We start from the raw sequence: 20,894 nt of genomic DNA, 5'->3' as shown, positions 1-20,894 counted from the left end.
GGTTCAGTCTCAAGTCGCTGCATCCAGGTAGCTGACTGAGCTTTCGTTGAGTCTACCTCATTCGACGAATGGACTCCGCGGGTACATTGAGATCGTTGCGAACGCAACCTTCAAGGCCTTCCTTTAGCTTTGCATCAGGAGGTGTTCTTCATTGAGAATCGACTCTGATTAGGCGGCTTCATGAGCCCCGCGTATGTCGGGAGAGAATTTCCTCTTCGGTTACAACGAAGACACCGTACCGTGTCGATTAGAGAGGCTCCCGGCACCTGAACGGTCATCAGTTGTCCCAGAATTATGCAAAAGCCGAGTTGGATCATCGGTACAGGAGACATCTTCAACATCCGAAAGGACAGAGAAAGATGAAATATCGGTTGAGCATATCTAGGGATGACTTTTCTCAAAGCATAGCTCGTCGGAGCGAATCCGTCGATTGTTGCCATGGACAATGAAGAATAATGCGACTGTGCACTAGGAGGTATGATCAGATTTCCTCAGCAAATCCAAACGATCTCGACTCGGGCGTAACTCTGCGCTGTTTTCCACATCTGTAGCGGAGAACAGGACTCGCCGGCGAGAATCTCCGTGAACGATGAAGTCACCGAGTCTGTGTAGTCGCCCGGAACCTAATCATTGTGTACGCGGAGCGGAAATGCGATTCATAGAGGATTCGAATGTTCCGTGATGCATCCGTGTTCTCCGCCCCTCTTCCCTCTGATAAAAGATGATATCATCCCTATTGACCTGTTTTCTCTGATTCGTCGGAGGCTCGTGGGTTCCCAATCCGAGTCTCCCGTTACTATCACCTACTCGGCAGGGACTCCTACCCTCCTCTGATTTCAGTTTTTGTTTCTGGTCAGAGTTGAAGTCCGCCGTCGAGGTGATGGAAATCGATCTTGATGTTTGATCACGGCTCGATGAATATTTCGAAAATGGTTCATTGGGTCATCTCGTCGATGTATCCAGCGTCCGAAGCTTACTATCGCCATTTCCCCTTTTCCTTGACGTCACGGCAAGCGAATTTGTGCGACACAAAAGGAGAGGACAATGACCTTGTTTTAGCCTTTTTCCCTTGTCGCAGTTTTCCTCATCCAACCGTGGCTCGTTTGTACTTCTCATATACGCATCTGTGCCGTTTCGCGCGCTCGGACTCCATTTGGGAAAGATGCTTTTCCTCATTTTCCATTCTTCTGGGCTAGCGATCTGTGAGTATCATGCAGTTTCTCCCATTCCGCCCGAATGCGGCGCTCTCGCTAATTTGAATTGGAATCTCCGGTACACTCTGATTAATCCCCATGTGAGAGATATCGCGGGAAGTTTCGCCCTCCCCGTGACGCTGATTCCATCATCAGCGTTTCAACGCTATCAACCATCTGGATATTCACCACGGAAACCCCTTCCAAAGACACAAGCACGGTTTTTTCTGTGTGAACAGTGCGCGCGCGGAAAATTTCCGGTCCCAATCAGAACCGTTTTCGTCTTTCTGCGTTGGAAAATAACTGATCCAGAAATCTGTACCGGCAATTCCTTCGTCGCCGATGGGAGCCAAGATGAGAGAAGTTTTTTCCACCTTGCGCAATTCTCGTCAACAACACCCGTCCAGCTAGACACGTGATGCGATAGACAGGGCTTCTCCGTCGAGACGAGACCACTAATTGTAGAATGATCTAGAAGGCGGTCAGAAACTCATTTTGGAAAGGTCCCGAGTTACTCCCTGTGGGAACTTCCTCACCCCAAGCAGCGCAAGCGGGGAAGGAACTTCGGGAAAGAGGGATCAGAAATCGTTCGGGGTCAGGAATCCGCGCGACGCATTCCGCCCTCCGAGTATGAAAACGCAGAGTAGTAGGAGCCTCGGGGACGATGGCAACAAACTGTGATTGACGCGTTGAGACTGTCTGCGTGAACGCCGGGTATGCCGGAGTAAACAACTGTTATCTCGCTGAAATGTATTTTCGGCCCTTCCATTGATGCAGGAGCTATCGGGCTCCTTTCCAGCTCGAAATTGTGGCCTGCAAGGCTCAGAATACCAGTGTAGAGAATCGAATCACGCATTCGTCCCCACAATCCCGTCCTCGCTCGCATCGTCGTGCCTATCGTCCATGTCAAGATGACTGAAAACAATATGATTACGGGCCTTCATATCCCTTCTGTGGTCGTCGTGGTTGAGGATAGATTCTCTCTGATTTCCGGCGGGACTTCATTTTCTCCCTTTTGATACAAGACGCTGTCTGCTTCCATGTTATGGAGTGAGAATCTTGCTCGCGCAAACACGCCTGGTATTTTCGTGACCTTGATGAATACTCTTTTCTAATATCCGCAGGTCTCAGCGGTGATGGGTGATGCTCCTCCGACTTCTCGCTGAGCCCTCACGGATAAGTTAACTGCGGGAAGTTTTTTTCGAGAATTTCATTCAGGTCTCCCGAAGTTGCAAGTGACTCGTGTCCGCTTGAAAAAGTTGAGAGTTACTCAGCCGTCAACACGCAGCGGAGACGAATAAACTAATGTCGGTGTCGACGCCCGCGTATACAAAGACCAGACTTGCGTGAAGCGACCAATGGATGCGAAGGCTTTGAGACGTTGGTCGCACTGCGCGTTATCCGCGGGTGGGGTTTCCCTGAGCTGGGATGTGAACCAGAATTTCACCCATGAAGTTGCCGAAGCAATTTATCGGAGAATGACTCACGCCGAGTCCCTCGGTATTTCCTCGTGTATCTGATTTCGGTCAAGTCCGGTCCTATCTGATCAATTCCAGACTTGGACGGCAGCGAGTTCCCCGATCATGTCCGAAGCATCAGTCTTTCCAACGGTTGACAGTATGAACAATCCTCTGGACATTTTGCGAATACGAGATGTTCGGTTTATTCGAGCATCCCGCTATGGCGGGGTCGCCTCGCGTGTTATCCCGGAGAATTCGTGAATTTGAAGACTCTTCCTACGACACATTTCCGAGTCTCTCTGCTCGCATTCTGAGAGGAATCCCCCAGCAAGCGCTTCCCATGGGAAGGAGTCGCCTCTCGCTCGGATATGCTGTCCCCAAACTGCGCGTAAACATTTGCTTCTGAAGCTACCGCTAGCCCCGAATATGCTCGCATCGGCGGTTTCATGCGGAACGTGTTCTCGAAAATCGAGTAGATAGGCTTTGAATTCGCCAGCAGGAATCTCTCTGCGCTGCAGTCGTTACCATATCTAGCAGAATGATTAGCTCTCCCAAAATTCAAACCGAAGAATTCATGCCGCAAACCGACTTGGCGAATCGTGAAATGCCGAAATAATCGATACATCTGACCTCCGGTAACTCGGGTGATCTCAGATTTCTCGTTCAGAAAAAGCTTTTGCGTGTTTCTTTCGTTCCGGGATTCCGCGCGGTTGTCCCGAATCGTCCGCATCGAACTCTGATGCGTTCTGAGCTTGCGAAGTGTACACGATTCGCGAAGCGCAATCGCAAAGCAGGTGTTCGGATGAAAACCGGAGCGCTTTTCCGCGCGGCGAGACCAACTCAGTAGTCTCGCTCACGGCCGACTGAGGAGTGACTCGGAACCGCTGCTATTATAGAAAAACAGTTCTGCTGCGACGCCATTGTTATGGAGCGCGTCACTGACGCAGCGTCAGAAAACCGCAACCTGTGATATCGTAAGGCCAACTTTTAGGAAGTGTATCATCGGCAATTTTCTGAGACACCAGGAACTCCACTCACCTGATGTCGTCTGCCCCGGTAGAGCCATTCCTATTGAATAATTCATTCTGTGCCTGGCCGGAGGCAGCTCTGCACCGGATTCGCCTCCGTGACCAGCTGCATTCGCGTTAGGGAGTACGATAAGGATCGTGTATCATATACGTTCAGCTCTTGCTCCATAATAATCAATACTCCGGGTAGTTACCTCTGGTACTTCTGAATCACGCATTTCTTCTGATCCGGGCTGCGCCAGGACAAGTCGGATCCGGACGTTGGAATCCCTTTTCGGTAGATCCATTGTTGGAGGAGCACATCCATTGGTCTACCCTCCGCCATGAAGCAATCGATTCTCTCGCTTCATTGTGTCTCCTCAGGTGTGTATCCGAGCCTTTGTACTTGACCCTGTAAGCCACGGGGAAAGCTTGGCGATCGGAGGGTATCGTATGAGGACAAAGGTGTTGTGGCGGAGTGGCTGCCCACAGCTCGAGGCCGCGAGAGAATCGCGCGGCCTCTACGAGAGGTTTTACAACCATACATAGCTCCGACGAGCGCGCGGATCATATCGGCGTTCCCCGAGCTGCTAGTCTCATCGAATAGGAACAATAATTCATGACATAATCATCGGTCCAGAGCCCAGCATTTACATTGATCCAAATCCTACGAGATATTCGGGTCACATGCGACCGATCCGAATTCGGTGCTTGGTAAATTGGAGTTTGCGTCGAGACCTTCGAAAGATTACGCAACGGGCGACTTTTGTTTGTTTCGTAATGATTTGTTGAATGACATCCACACAGAAGCTCTGCTTGTTTGGTTGTACGAATGTCGTTGTGGGATGCGTTCTTTCCGTGGCAGTGACACACTAAGAAGAATCCGATCAAGTCCAATCGATGCCTTCATGTAATAATTAGTGAAGTGGAGTGCGTGATTCAGGTCACTGACTGCATTATTTTCACGGGAACCGCTCTCGAGGGTAACGACTTCCTCGAAGAATTCGGTCGGGCCGTCTGAGAGAAGAGCAATGGGAAAATAGATTCCATATGGATATACCGAACGGGATCCAGTGCATTTTAAGTCCTGCGAAGACATTCCGAGGGGGAGACAGCCTCCGCTACAGAAAGCGGGGTATGGAAGATGGGAAGCAAGGCGATACGGAAAGCGTGCACGTCGGAGACTCCGTCGGCATATTCATCTCGTGTGTAACCATCTGTTCGAGACAACTGATCCCAAGGAGCGTTTTGGAAGCTCGACAGTTCCGCGGAACTCTACCGGCAACTCCAATGGTCTGACTCTGAATCCGGAATAGCGTACCGCTCGGACTCATGCCACCAACCACACGGCACAAATCGTTGAAAAATATGAAATGGAAATCGAGAAGACCCTCGCTTAAGGATGACCACGTAGGGATATTCTCTGGGTCGGAATAGACTCTCGGTTTGGGCAAGGATGCTCTGAGCCCGAATAAGGAGGAGCCTGATTCGAAGAAGTTTCCCGCGACCCCCTGCCACAGCGACACCCCCGGGTCGTAGAGACCTTTGTTCGGAGGGAGAAGATCTGTGTTTCCGTTGTGGGTCGATGCCCCAAAACCGAGTCGGCTGCGGACTTTCCGCCGATCCCGATCGGAAACATCAGCGAGGACCTGACGGAAAATCCAGCGCCATGCGAAGGCATGCGGGCGAAGGGCTCCGGCCTACGCTCTCCACTCGGCGCGCACATGCGAAGCCGCGCGATCAGGATTGCCACAATCGAACTGCAGTGACCACTGAACGGACAGACACCGCTCGTAGCTCGAGATGCCGGTTCAGCCGTCTGCTGGTTGAACGAAACTCTGTTCCAAGTCGAACTGTGTTGAATTAATTCGGTGTCGTACACATTGTGGCCAATATGTGCAAAGCTTACAGCATCGATCTTGGCAAAGTCCGCCGGAGATCGTCGACAGGCCGAAGAATGTCTCGGCTTCTGTGCGACGACGGAATGTGCTCTCCATCCTTTGTCGGGACCGAATTCCAAAGCGATATCGAGGGTTTGGAGAGCAAACTTTTTGTGTTTTGTGCGGTGGATTTGGTGGCGCGTTATCTCTTCAAACTCGAGGGTAAGTTCCGACAGACCGACTCTTCAGACTGCGGTTGTCACATTCGGCTATTCGATGATCATGGAAGGATTCATCCTGGGAGAGTATATCCCGTTCCCGAGGAAATCGATCTTCTCGTTCGAGAATATCAATGCGAGGCTTTCCGTCGATTTCTCCCGACCGAAGGCCCTCCTGCGGAGCTCTGCGAAAGGGACCGGCTCCGGATAGATGAATCTCTTCCAGTCCCCCCCAGGGAAAAGAATAATCGTAGGAAATCTATCGCCGCGATCACCGTGGTTGACCGTCGAGCCGCCTCCCGTTGAGAAGTCCTCAGAGGATGCGATTCCGTAGCATTCGTCTGACTGATCAGCTCATTCGGTGGATCGAAATCGGACGAGTCGCTCTGAATCCTTGATGTTCTATGCCTGTTCCCTACCTCGACTTAAAGTGACTGATGACATTTGACGCGGGCATTAATCTTCCATCATATGCGTGACAGCTCCGATGACGACCTTCATATGATGTATGGAGGGCTGCACGATTTGACGTCTCGTTACGATTGCCGGTGCGAATATTATCATAGACAGTGAAGGTTTCCGGTTCCGATCGACCGACGACCAGATATGTTGGGAGGAAGCATAACCCGTTTGCTTTGTAACCAATACGTTCGATCGCAATCTGCAGTGGGCTCGCAACAGGCGTCTTTCGTACGACGAGGCTTCGAGCGACATTCCGACGTGTCCCTGAAAAGTGTCTGGCGCTCTTCCTACGATTTATCGGTCTCGCGCCGGTGCAGCAAGTCAGGAGATAATCTGCCGTACAAATAGATAGGGATGATGCTTTACTGCGTAAGTCCAATGAGCTTTTCTGATTCGGAAAAGCCCTACCATGCTTGAGGACGAGGTCCTCCTTGTGTAGTAATACTTCCGCAGCGGAGCTCCCACAAGCGACTATGGCGCAATTTCCCACCTCCTGTTTCGCGAGTTCCGCTTATATTTTCCGTAAAGCATCGGAAACTCGAAATTCTTGATATCCGCGAATGTACTTTTTTTTGGCAGACCAGACTTCGTTGAGGATCGTTTGATTTTCCTCGACGTTTCTCTGACATCGAGGCTCTCCCCCAATACCGGTTCCATGAGGTGATCGACGACGTGAGAGGAAGACGCTTGCGGGATCGGAATTAGGAATCCTTCATCAGGAGCTCAACCACCGGGGGTCGCGCCACGAGCATGCAGAAAGCGGAGAACTCGACCACTGGCTCCACAGGCGGAGTGAACCAGGCCGTCTTAATGATGGAGGCCAATGCGATTCATCTGGTCCGTCGCGAAACTGTTTCTGTCGTTGATTTACATAAGAGAATGAGGAGGGAATTTCTTCTTCCATCCCGTGCCTGGTGGTCATCATTAACTTAATGGAGTCTGCGAGCTTCGGAGCATGTCCAAGAAACCTCACCGAGACAGAATGTACGATCGTTTGTTTCACTGAACTTCTGACTCTTCTCCTGCATAAATTGGGTGATTCTCGGGGAACGCATGTGGATCGACCATCTGCACTCGAATAAAGCTCCTGCGGCCAACTCTGGAACAACTCTCGAAATCGGCCGCACGATATCGGAATAGAATTGAAGCATCAGAAGCTGATCAATTCCCGGAAGAGGGGGTCTCGTCGCGCCTTGTCATGTTATATCATTATATATAATCATCATATCACAATATAGTAAAATATATATTTCAAAATTGATATCTCCATGGCGTGAATATTCTGATAGAAAAGCGTGCTCGTCTGTTTATCGAGCCCCCGAAATCTGCACATGTATCAGAGACAGTCCGTCTATTTTCTCATCCTTCCCGATTGAGGTCGTGGAGCTTTCGAACCCTTCCCTCTCTGAGAGGCTGATGGTATGCTCGAGGCTGTCTCCAGTACGTCTCGATATCTTCGACGAATCAGAATCGCCTGTCTGCTGTCCCCATCGGGTCGTAGACGGAAGGGAGCGTCCTGCATCTACGCGAACCCTCAGTCGAGTTCGGCTTATGGTAGGGGTCCGAGGATAATTTCGGTGAGCTGAGTGGGTACACGTGGAGCCTCTTCACGGGGGCCCCGAGCTCGGAATCCCGCAGAGGAGAATCCATCCTTCAGTTCCATACTGTGAACGAAAGTTGATGGAAGATCGTGTTCTGGAACGACTCAAGAAGTTAATGATGTCATTCCCAAGATCCGACGAGACCGATGAGAGCCACCCGATACAAGGATTCCTATTGCTACTCTGAGGCTGATAAAACCTGAGCAGGTAACTTCAAATCAGATGGGGATGATGCGAAACTTCGATTCTCTTGAAAATCACCTGTCGGATCCGTGTCTAGAGAATTCTGAATCCGAACTACTCCACGGACGTTCAAGTTGGTCTCGGTCGTTCCCTGACGGAGAAGATCGGACGTCGTTCCCTGACGGAAGTTGAATGATCAATTGCACTGATTGTAAAGCACGGGCCATGTTTCAATCTTGACAATCATCACGGAGTCTTATCTCTGTGCCGGGCGACGGATGAAAGAATTCAAGGCTATCATGTTGAGCGTATCACAAGTTTTGTCGTTCAAAGTTCGCTACCGGAATAGGACCTACAGAATACGAAACAGAAAGAGGTATACGGCTCATGAACGAAATTGTCATCGTCACCCACCTGGAGCTTCTCCGACCGAGACGAGGAACTGAATGCTTGGGGAGACGGAGAAAAAGCAACCAACCACATTCTAGATCTATGTGCCTCGTTTTTTCTTCATTATCCCCCTGTGGATGCGTTGAAAAATTTTCAAGGCTGGTGGGAGATGGAGGCACCCTTAAAGGACGGGAAGTTCTCCTCGCGGAAAATATTCTCCTCGACGCTTAGAATCGCCGCGATTCCTCGAAAGAATCCAGCCCAGACCGCAGCTTACACAGATGTTCGGAAATACTATAAAAGTGTATGAGACCATAAGCCTCAGAGTGAGCGTATGTTATGTAAGCGTTCCAACGCGAGAGACAGATGTTGATTTCATCGGACCGTCCTCGCCTGTGCAGAACTTCCGCCTAGCAATATGGAGAGTATGGAGGCGATAATAAACTCGGAAAGCGTCAGCAGCCGCCGCCATTCGACTCTCGCGAAACCCGAAGACGACACCACAGGCTGTTTGGAAAAAGTTCGACCAGATAGGCGCATTTCTGCGTCGTCTCTGCCGCCAGGGGAGATGCTCCTCGAAAACCTCGCCTTGGTCGTGACAACGTGCTATATAGTTGACATTTACAAGACGCTCCTGAGTTTTTGTGAGTCAACAATACTGCCGCTACCCTGGAAAGAGTTCACCAAATGCTTCCTCAGAACCCGTGAGTCCCCCATGCTGCTCGGCAGTTTCTTCCCGTCGTGAACCATCGAGAAGAGGAGATCCGAGACTTATAGAGCGAAAACCTGGGTACATTGCCCTGAAATGCCCGCGGAACTCGATGGAGGATCCTAGGTTCCGTATCAGCTACCTCAAATCCGGAGGGAACATGGCGCTAAGGAAGTCAATGAATGCGGCGAATGCAAGCGTCTCGGACCGAAACTCAGGGCCGCTTGAACGGAGGTGCGGCGCGGCGGAAGAACGCGCTCCTATCGCTCGACATGTATCTCTTAATTTATCTACCGAGCTGTCAAACCCAGCAACGCATGAACTCTCGTGCTGGAGTGGAGACCGATGATCGGAGAACTGCGTAGCGAAATGTCTAATCCGCTGCTCGTTTTCTTTATTTATCTCGGTCGATCCAACGTCAGCGTCGGCGTATCATTCATTTTCGTTCCTTCACATTTGTTCCGGCGGAGGATACTGCTCGACCAAGAATACCGTCCTCGAACTAATGGCGAGCGTCTGAATGGATAAACGGCTTTCCAGAAGTTTGAACTCACATCTGTGCGCCTATCGTCGTATTCGGGTGTTCTGCTCGACTGTGAGCGCTGCGGGAATCTCTAGACGAGTTTCAGTGGAGCATCTTGCTCCAGTGCTTGTTCCTCTTTTAACGACGCTCTTCCAGCGAGATTTGTCCAACGTTGCCTCCTTCGTAAATATCGCCGTAGATATTCCGAACACCCAGCGAGGACCGCGCGCTTCTTCGTTTTAGCGACGCGATTTCCACCGGAGTCATTCCGAATACGCTCTTCGGAAGAAGAGACTTGGAGTCAGATCAGAGGTGGAATCGGATTGTTTTGAAAATGAGCGGCTCAAAAGTGGAGCGCTATCCCACGGTGTCGATGGATGATTTTAGATTCGCCGAGTCGACCAAAGTTTCAAGTTTTTTTTATCTACGATGAATAATAAGGTGCACTGTGACGTCAATGTCGTTCGCCACCAAGAAATGCCCGTTCATAATCGCAGAAGTCTCAGGGTCGTCTGTAATTGTGCGGACTCTGAGTGAAAGTGCTCCTTGTACGCTCACTGAAATCAAATGGGTTCAGCTCTCCTGCGTTCTGCAGAACACTTCTGATCTGACCCATGCGTGAGGTTCATCCCTCGAGTTCAGATGGCGGGGACCACCGCTCGTGGAAGTCGCCGCGGGGAGTCGCTTTTCAAGAACGGACGGCATGCTGCATAATGCAGCGGTCGTCGAGGTCCCTCTGGGCTGAGGCCTCGAGAGTTCTTGCCGAGAAGCTTTCAGTTGCCGCTCGAATACGTACGCTCAGCTTGAAACTTGCCTGGAAGGTCTCGAAGGTATTCCGAGACGTGATTGGTGCATCTCGCGGACGCAACTCTCCGTGGTCGCCACAAATACTACGCGCGAACGCCGGACGTCTACGGGATCCCTCTCCCGGGGGGAGAACCAAATCATTCTAAGGGAAACGGAACCCTAGTCGGGACAAATCGACATCGATCGCCGTACCCAGACTCGAGGCCCTGCAGGGAAGCTCATGGAATTTTTACAGCGGGCTATCCGATATGATATCCGAGGTATCACAAATGGTGACTCGAGCCGGGCTTCCATTTATGCATCTACGAGACGTGTTTCTACACCACAGTCTGGGACAGTGAATCGGAGTTCGTGTCAAAAGCAGGCGTAATCACAGAGAGCTCTGAGTGTTCCAAAACATAAATCACTGCCTCGCCAGTCGATAATGAGCAAGAAGAAGAATAAACCCCGAAATAGACACAAGGAAGCTCAAAGGTGCAGTCGAGCTCACATCACGTCTACCGAGATATGCCGAGCACCCGATGCCGAATCGATGGAGTCTTTTGCGACATTTTCCGGCCTTGAACATAACGGAACACCAAACAAACGAAACGATGGCTGATTCGGAAGAGCGGTACCGAATGACTCCTCTTCGGTTTTTTTCTGTGAAGGAAGAGGCAAGCCGATGGAGAGTTCGGTGAACGATTCGTCGTGGAAGTCGACGACGTCCGAATCGGATCTGGAATTTGGAACTATGTACCTTTTCGACCATCCTTCCGGCACAAGCTAATTGGGTCGGAAATCCCAGCGAAGTCAGAGCTTTCGGCCGCTGAGAACTTGGCTTGGAGCTCCAGACGATCATTGGTGAACTTCAACAATCGTCTGTAAACTTCCTAATGGTCAACCTAGAAGTTTCGCTTTTCGCAGTTACATCGATAGCATTGACGTCATCGGAGAGGAACGCCCTTTCGGCCTGCTTTCGAAGTGAACATTTGAATTGTTGTAGCAACATAGATATTCTGTGAGCTTTCTGTTCTGGGCTGTCTTACCACCTCAGCGAGCTGGGGCAGCAGCGGCGGCGGCGGCGCGGTTTCCCTTCACCAGTAATCACAGCAAAAACCCGAAGCGGACCTCCTGCAACAGCGCTGTTGCACAATAGCGTACGCAGCGGCAGCGGCGACGACGGCAGCGGCGGCAACAACAGAGAGAACAAACCCTTCTTGCCAACATAGCAAGCAGACTAGACGACAGGGACGGAACTTCTCGTATTCATGTTCTCTCCGGCTACGCGGTGTCTGTCTACAGTTCGGGCGCGGATTTTGAAGCGGGGACACCCGATCCCCTCTCCCGCGGAGCGATGCGTGGATTGAGGGAATGGTGACCTACGTTCCTCCGTCGTTTGTCTCAATATCAAACGAATGAATACAGTGACCCTGGAGTTATGGTCTGGATGAACGGAGCGACGGATTTTCGGGGAAAACGCTCGTTCCCTAACGAAATCACCCTGTTTACCAAAATCGGTGATCGAAGACGAGCAACCCCGCACGGCGGAGGGATGTTGGACGGAGTCGTTGACGACGAACTTTCCAAAATTACTTTTCGATCATGAATGCGATTCACGACTTCATTGAAGCCGGCAGCCTCGACGATGGCCGCGACGATAGCGACGCGCAGTGAAGAAAATCGCTGACTTGGAAGATGGCAGGCAGGCAGGCAGGCGGACAGACGGAGTGGCAGGCTTGTAGACAGCGTTTTTTGTGCGGACAATTTGCTCTCTCACCACATCCTGCGTCGCCACTGGCCCTTGCTTACTACCGTACGGTGGCTGCAGCAGCAGCCGCTGCCGCCGCCGCGAAAGTGGAAGCTTGTTAATCCGCGGATTCTCGTAGAGAAGTGCGCAGTGCGATGATGGACGCTTGCTCGCCTAGTCGAAGGAGAACATGCCACCTCCGGAAACCGCATTTCATTCCCGCGATCGTAGAAGATATCTCCGCTCATCTGACATTTGGACGGCGATACGGAGGCGGCGATCTCATATCCACGCGGAGGAAATCGCTCGTCAGCAAAAAGAGCTCCGCCAGAATCCGGATCCAATGTACGTGTGTGCCTGCGGACGCCGATCCGCGCGGATTATCACATGAGTAGATCTGTTTAATTTGGGAGTTTAGAAGCCATAGATAGGAGTCGAGTCGTCTTCAGGGAGATATCTCTCACAGTCAGTGTTCTCGGAACTCCCGTTCCGTTCTCTCCCTTGCTCTCTGATATTCTCCGCGCAGGATCTCTCGCCAGCGTGGATTCTGCCGGGATCTTCGAGATTCCGATCTTTTCTTGCCGCCCGCGAAGTTCCGCGCGGTCCACGTGCTAGCCGCTTAGGAGCAGCTCTGATTCGGGATCATGTCCGGATCTTTTCGGTGGTCGGACAAGAATGCCTCGAGTGCCTGGGAATTTCTACGCACAGTTTATGCTACATCGCGCATTTCGTGTGGGACTCGGTGCTGATCGAATGAACGAAATCACCAGGCTTTGCGTAAATTCCCCCCTCCCCCCTCCTTCGCCCACAGCGTGTTGGGGGGGCCCGCAAAAATTGACAGAGTCTCTATGAAGTCTGGTCTCCCGCTTGGACTAGCATAGTCACTCGCTGCAGGTGGACACTGCCTGGGAAACCATGTTAGAACGTCGGAATTCTTTCCTTGAACATCCTTGAGGAGTTGCTGCTCGTCGCAGCTTTCCCAGAAAATGTGTATGAACGAAACAAGTTCTTCGAGTGGATCTCACCCGGCTAATGACCGGGTCGTTCCATCTTGGATCGGATTGCCCGCTGATGGAAGCCCCTCCAATTTGACTGGGTCGCTTGCCCTCCTCCGGATATCCCGTACGTATCACGGTGTCGAATGGACAACTTCAGAATATAGCAGTATCGATCGATCGTGGGATTCTGACTCAATAGTTTCCATGTAGATTATCAAATTAAAGAGCGAACGTTCGCTGAGAATGGGTGGATGCGAGGTCGGGGCAGGAGTCAATCAAGGACCATCAAGTTGGAGCTGTGTCGAGCGAGTCGTTTCTATTGTCTACGGGTAGCATCACCCACCCTTCCACCTGTGTGCCGTTTGATCTTTTGAGCAAAGATTCGATGCAGTCGCACTAGAACAGCGAGCTAATTAGAGGGTTGAAGTGCTCTGACGTTCGGAGTCATGTGCGCGCGTATCACCGTCGCGAAGTGAAACTCATACATGAACTCATAAACAACGTAGAGCGCGTGATATTACGGTAACTCGCGGCTTATATTGTTTCATGCGTCGAGGGTGAAACACGAAAGACCCGGAGACCATCGTTTACGATTCATTGCGGTGTGTCGGATGAGAAACGATTGAACAGACCGCCGCTAGTTCACTCAGTTCACTGTAAGATAAACTTCCATAATTCCGCACACTCAATCGCTCCCTTTTCGCGATTCGGCAGAGCGGAGCCGAGCACCCTCGAGATCGACGGATCAGCGGTCGGCCGGGAAGGAGCCGACGCCAACGCGACAGAGATTAGAGACGCGCGCGTCTTGTTCCGAAACTGAAAGCGTTCTAGGTTGGCGACCTAGCCGCCATCGGTGCATGTCGTGCGAACGCTTTCCGAAGCGGCGGACGTTTTCCATAGTGTGACGCATAGATTACCTGGCACGACAGGCTAATCTCCCTTCCTCTCGACTGACTTCAAAGTCGTTGTTGTGGTCGATCCCGCCGCCACCACCACCGCTGCCGACGTCTTCGTCTTCTTCTGTGTGAAGTCGAGTCAGACTTCTGATGAGACGCTCAGTCAGTTGATCCGAAGGTGACATACAGGAACGCGCCGACAACGGCAATCCAGGAAGAGAACAGTGATAACAGTGACCCCTTGTGATCCAGGAGTGTCCTACGAATTCTACCATGGATATCGATTTGTTGTTGCTGTTAGATCTGATCGTCCTGCTGCGGAATTGTGAGTGCCTGCCCTGAGAACTAGAGCTCCACAGCCCCCGTTATCCGACAGTTCACCATATTCCTCGGGCCGATTGATTTCGACACTTGATCAGGGATCCCGACCGCGATAGTTTTCTCCCCATGGTGAACCCTTCATTGTAACGAACTCGCTAACACCAGCTGCCTCCTCGGTCCCTGAATGCGTGTGGAGCTGTTTTGAGGAAATCGCTGGCTCGACCGATTGCGTGAATCAAGCGAGAAAAATACGACAAACGCTCTTCGGGAGAATCCCAACGGATGTGGAAAAATTCCCTCGTATCAAACTGTTTTCGAGCGGTCCCTTGTCCGAGATTTGCGAATCGGAGCTCAATTCTGTTCCGGTCGAGGCCCCGGGACAAGCGAGTGCTCAATATCGAGTCCTATCCCGAGTCGAGGGGCGGCTCGCACATCCGGATCGTGTTGATTCACCCGATTCTTCGAAGGATCATAGCGTCGATTGATTGTTTTCGGACGACTTTGCCACAGCTCTCGGAGCTCTCCCGAGTATTTCGAGTTGACGATAAACTATAAAAAAAAAGACGTTAATGGCAAGAAGTGGCTAAGAGCTGGTGTCACCAGAACGGAAGATCGCCGCCTTGCGATAATGGTACTTCATCCGAGACTCATGACGTCTAAATTCAAATTGAATGGCGGTTTCCAGCGATCAGCTGAATCGTGTATGTGTGTCTGGAGTAGGTTTAGCGGGAGTCCGGTGTATTTTTCCGGCAGTTTCGAATCGAGTCGAGGAAATCGAAACCGCCGTTCGAAGTGCAGAGGTGTCTGTCAGCGGGGAAGCGCCGATCATGTGTCAGCCCGTTGGTCTTTTGCTCACGGAGTTTGTGCTTGCAGATATGCTCACGGTTCTCGAGAACTATCGAGTAATGTTGGTGGCTCGAGTGCGAATCCTTTTGGAGTGGATTCTCCAAGCCTGCATGCACCCTGCATCGGTCTGTTCCCTGCGAGACCTTCAGGAGTGGTTCATCGTATGGAAGTGCTATTTCGCGAACCGTGAGTATTTCCCGACATCTACTCGGATGTGAATTCCTGAGTAGGATCGTTTCCTTTGAGCTTCTCTTGCGCGGATCCTCTCAAGCTCTCGTGCACTCACTCACTAACTCAGAGGTATTCTTGATTTTTACAGTGCTCTCGTTCAACAACAAGGAGAAAGACGAGAAACTCCTCGACTGGGTTCGTTCTAGAGTGGATAAAATCGAGATCGAGAATTTCTCGTCCTCATGGAGAAGTGGTGTTCTCCTGTGCGCACTCGTCGATTCGATCGTGCCCGGCTCGTGTCCCCGATACGATTTGCTGAACGAGGAGAATCGGTTGGGTAACGCTCAGCTCGCGGTTCAGCTCCTGGAAAAGCTCAGCATCAAATCGGTACGTAGACCACGGAAGAGCGAATTAAATGCTTTGAAGACGGTGGAAAGGTCGAGTCCACGCCGCAACGCCCATCTGCCCTGACTTCTCGACTGATTCGATGCCCACGCTCCACTCGGCTAATCGAATATTCTGGTCAGAACCGGAGTTCCCTATTCGATTTTGCATTGAGATCCTCGCCAAGATGAGCTCCCGATCACCTCCACTCTCCCGAGAAGGATCGAATGTCCCGATTGAAAGGAGCCTTTCCGGAGCTCATATTGGGAGTGAGTTCCGCGCGCCCGGAAAACTTCCGGAAACCGAACTGAGCCGCGTCCCAGCCATCCAGAGAGCCGGAGCGACTTCTCTCGGGGTGTAGCTCTGCCGCTTCGGTCTGATGGAACAGAGAATAGAACTCGTCCGGTGACAGCTTCCTTTGTCGCCGATACATCGCAAAGCAAGCTGACTGTGAACGACACAAGTGACAATGTTCGGCCGTCTTCGCAGATATTCATTTAAGGCCATTGCTGTCTGAAACGATGACTCCTTCCAAATCTCCTTCCTTGAAGCTTATTTACTGCCGCCGTAGCTGTTGCCTATGCGATTACCACGCTTTGCCTCTGGCCCGTGAGGCTTCCATGAATTGATCATGGGAGCCACTGAAGCGACCAGAGAGTCGACCTCGAAGAGCCAATGGACATCATTATCGCAGATAGCGTTCGCTAGATGAATATGAAGAGGTATTTTTTTCTCGGGCCATGGGATCTCGATAAGCTGCGTGATTATAGCAAATTGTCGGCAATCATCGGCAGTGCATTGCGTTTCTGTCCGTTACATACAGTCCAAGGGAGAGTGATCACTCGAGCGATGCCTCCTCACAGAAAACTCTTGGGATGACTTGCGTTTTCGATTCTTGTCGGAGAGCGTACAGATTCGACGCCAGATCACTATCGTGGTCCCTGGCTCGGCCTCCAGCCACGCGCTCTGTGAATTATTCATCTCCGAATCTCTCAGGATAATGTCACTTGGCGAACGAAGGTGAACATACGTTCCAATTCCTTGATTGCTCTCTTCAGTTCCTCACCGCTCAAGAGCTGGCCGATGATGATGCCGACATCGAGAAACCCCTCAAAGCTCTCTTGACTCAACTGAGAATGACAGCTGCAAAGAGGAGACTCCGTCACGCATTGAAAAGCCCCTCGGATGACGCGAGTGCACCTCAAAACTCGGAATTCTTCGCTAAAGGTCAGTTTCGAACTAATTGCTTGCCTACGAGGCAGCTCTCATCGACATACCTCTTTCAGAGTAATGCACCTGCTAGATCCTAGGTTCTCGCGAATTTCAAATTGAATCTGACCAAGAAAAAATTTCTTCAACAGGGATGGGTCTGATCTTCGCCGTCAAAGGACGGAAGGCGAGCTTCAACATATTCCGCAGAGGACAACGGGCATTCTCGTTCGTTATCGAGATCCAAGGACCCGACGGCACTCTTGGTTCTGCCCTGATAACACACAAATCAGTCCGTAACCAGGCATCCAACAGCAAACTGAAGCGTCAACTCAGTTCCGAATCCAAGAAAATCGCCATCGACTATTCATTGACGGATGAAATGATCTCCGTTTTCTATACTCCTGTCACGAGCGGGAAACACACCCTGAACATCGTCTCGCAAGGCCAACATATCCTCCGTAGTCCCTACGACGTATCGGTCGACTGTAACACGACCGAAGTGACGGCCAGGGTCGTGGAGACACTTTTCCGTCCCAAGAAGAGCGCTCTCCAGAAATTGGGGAGGCGTTTCAGCGGGACGAGTCTGTTGGCGTCTCGACTCCAGGAGACCGAGGTCGCAGTGCCCTTCCCAAATGTGGAAGCCACGGGCAAAGTTGTCGCGCGCAGGGTCATCAAAAGGTGAGCATCGGGCTTCCGACCTCATATTCCTCTCGGGATTCTTGGTGTTGAGGATCGATTGAGCTTCAGACAGTCAACCCAGGGACCCACCACGGATGAACTCACCTCACGAAGTACTCCAATGATTTCAGAACTATCCTGAATGGAGACAACAACATCGTGGTTCCTGGGGACGACGAGCGCGCACTCGTCAAAGCACTGAAGGACATCTCGAACCTCAATCCCGAAAACCGCGAGAGACTCCGACAGGAACGCTCATTCATCTTGAGACCTGTGTCAGAACTCCGAAACCCCCATGTCAACAAACTTCGATTTCAAATGGTCCGGACCGTTTCGGAAATTTCTGAGAGGTCATCCACCGACGAGGGATCGCCGCTCCAAAGAGAGTCTTCGTTAGAGATGTTCACATCTTCCGGGGCCCGGAGCGAGCAGGACAAGAATATGCTCGAAGCGAATCCCCCCGAGGCGACAGTAGAGAGCGTGACCCCGTTGAGGAACGTGCCTCCGAAACCGCGGAGACTGAGTCTCGAAACTGTCGCGGAGCAAGTCGACCACGACAATCGTGTCCCTCCTCAGCCTCCAATCGGGGGAAACCCTCGAACAGGGGATGAGAACAACAATCCGAAATTCGATCTAGTGCATGATCATGAGTTTCTCATCAGAAAAAGGAACGTTACCCTCAACATAGTCAATGAGAATCCTTACGTACCAAAGGTGAGCTATTTTCGATGTCCCGGTAGGCTTCCGATGATTCTGAGTCATGATCGTGACATGCACCGAAAAAAAACGTATCATCGACCTGATTGTTTTTTCCTCGATTTTCCCGTAGACTAATCATATGCTCCAAACCTACCGACAATCCTCCCACGATGCGTTGACGGAGAAATCGGCCAACGATCGGAGGCTCCTATATCAGATGGAAGCAAAGAGTCAGCGGTTTCGGAGCAGCTGGGACTTCATCCCGGAAAAGTGTCACGTGGACGTGGAGAATGATTCACGGAAAAAGCGGACGTTCTCGAGAGAAGGCCACTTCGGTTCGGGTGACGAAGGCGACGATAGAATGAGCGAGATCGATGGTGACGTCAAAGCTCTGCCGGTCGCATCGGTGCTAGAGAAGGTGGGGCTCCTCGGAGCGTACTTCCTCGGGTCGGGTGGAAGAGCATCAGTATCATTACTCATGCTCAGGGAGTTCCTCTTCTCGCAAATAGATTGTCCTCAAAGCCTTGCGCTGATACCCTGAAAAGCGATGCTTCATCATTATCACCACGCTCACTGACAATGGACTCCCTTCCAGTTCACGCGGTTTTCCCCGACCACTTCGCCCGAGTGCTCCACTTCGGGATCCTCCAACGGGAGTGAGGCCTCAGGACCTCGAACGACTTTCGGTATGGTGTCAGGATCCTCCGGGAACGGCTTCCTGCACGGATACTGATTTCGAAATCAAGCCAAACAAAGTCATGAACCCTCGACCCTCTCGAGAGTTCACATTGTTCTGCGCACCCATCCTTCGTTTTGCTTCAGACACATTCCGCATTGCTCTTTTGAGTTCTATTGTGTTCTATTTATTTCTGAGGTGAGCTCATGATCATCACTACCTTCTCATTTTGCTCGATTCGATAGAAGACAATTTTGAAGGATGTTCTCGATTGAGTCCCCTTACCGAGTATCCATAAGAGAGGTATAAGGACACCCAGAGAATCGTTCTTTCGCCACCAACGGATGAGCAGAAATCGCGGCTCCGATTCGACCTTCCTAATGATGTCTTCGTTCTCGTAATTTCAGTTTCGTCGTGTCGGCCAGTCTCTAGTCAGGCGAGCACACCGTCAGACCTCGAGGACGCGTTTTTCGAAGACGACATTTTCCAACAAGAACTTCTTCAAGAAGCTTTTCCTATGGACGTCACACCGACGTCGAATTATCTCTCTTCTCGGGACCTCTGTTCGAGCATCGATGATTTCCGAGTTTGTCCTCAGTGTTGCGTTGTGTCCGGTAACGCTCTCTACTGTGGGAAAACTCTTCGTCTTATGAGCTTTGAGGTGCGCACTCTTCTCGCAGGAGAGGGTGTTCTCTCAGTCACCGTTCAAGGCTCGCAACCAGATGCCGTTTTGGAAACGCAAGTCGTTTTGGTCGATTGCGGAGTGTACAGGGTGAACTACAGAGTGAAATTCGACGGCTACTACGTCATCGTCGTCAAATGGGCGGATTGGCAGGTGCCCGGAAGTCCCTTCCTTTGCCACATCACCAACTAGGCCATCGCGTCATGTCACATTTGGTCGCAACGGGGAGAAGTCAACTCGAGGCATCGACTTCCCCGATCGCAAATGGTATCGATGTGGTGGAAGACCTGATCGAGCTCGAGTGAAGCTTTCCGCGCTGAACGTGAAAGCAATTTGCATTGAAATTGATTGCTGAAAATCATTGGATGGGTTGACTCTGAGAATAACGTTCCTGCTATACCTGATTGTGAGATATCGAGCGAGCGAGGAGAATTCTGTCTGGAGAATTCTCGGGAGACAGACTCACTTCATGACAGAAAGACTTTACATTCCCGTTTCATAAGAGTACTCTCTCCAAGATTTATCAGGCGTTCGCATCGTGTAATATTTCCAGCCCAGATAACTTGTTTTACGTCAGAAACCTTTATTCATCGTTGATCTTAGCGATTTACATGACGGTATTTGGGCACCTTCAGTGATCGGTGTACGGGAGAACCCCGATTGAAGAGGAGACGAAGTCCCAGGTTGCAATCGATACTGAATCGGTCAGCACAAGCTTCTATACCAACCCTTTTCCTGTGATGGCTCTCAAATTTCGATGGGTAGCTAACCGGAGCAGGATGTGTCATAAGTGCTAATTTATTGTAAAAATGAGCACTTTGTATTTATCTGTATATAGTCCTGCTCGTCAGGCCGAATAAATGTGTATCTTTTTGTGAGCACAAGACCGTTTTTCTTTCGGCGCGCCAAACGAGCTTGCCTCAAGGGGTGAGATTCTCGTGATCCTCAAAGGTTTCTGAAGGAAGGCAGCTTTCCGCGAAGTCTCGACACTCTCGGCCTGTGACGCCCCTTCATCGATCGCCGCTGCTGAAAATATCGGATGAGGCTTTAGAGACCAATCGAGTTCCGTCGAACAATCGCGATAGTTAACTGCATGATTTCAGATGTGATCCTGGGAGGTTGTGAATCTCGGGAATCTCTACACTCGACTCGGAACTCTGAGCTATCCC

The 20,894-nt window shown here is 51.1% G+C and overlaps 1 protein-coding gene across 1 annotated transcript; it reads left to right on the top strand.

Annotated features, from left to right (window-relative positions):
* The first annotated feature begins 5,554 nt into the window (after positions 1 to 5,554).
* Positions 5,555 to 19,488, top strand: LOC100907901 (uncharacterized). The gene is made up of 9 exons (XM_029112478.1): positions 5,555 to 5,762; positions 15,251 to 15,409; positions 15,543 to 15,781; positions 16,837 to 17,005; positions 17,140 to 17,668; positions 17,800 to 18,382; positions 18,498 to 18,785; positions 18,963 to 19,241; positions 19,451 to 19,488. Exons 1-8 carry the CDS (start codon positions 5,555 to 5,557, stop codon positions 19,098 to 19,100), a joined length of 2,313 nt encoding a protein of 770 aa, XP_028968311.1. The 3' UTR covers positions 19,101 to 19,241; positions 19,451 to 19,488.
* Positions 19,489 to 20,894: the final 1,406 nt, after the last annotated feature.

The sequence above is a fragment of the Galendromus occidentalis genome, unplaced genomic scaffold, assembly GCF_000255335.2.
Source record: "Galendromus occidentalis unplaced genomic scaffold, Mocc_1.1 scf7180000077509, whole genome shotgun sequence".
NCBI classification, from domain to species: domain Eukaryota; kingdom Metazoa; phylum Arthropoda; class Arachnida; order Mesostigmata; family Phytoseiidae; genus Galendromus; species Galendromus occidentalis.
The sequence above is the reverse complement of the archived record's forward strand: the minus strand, read 5'-3'. Positions and strand labels throughout refer to the sequence as shown.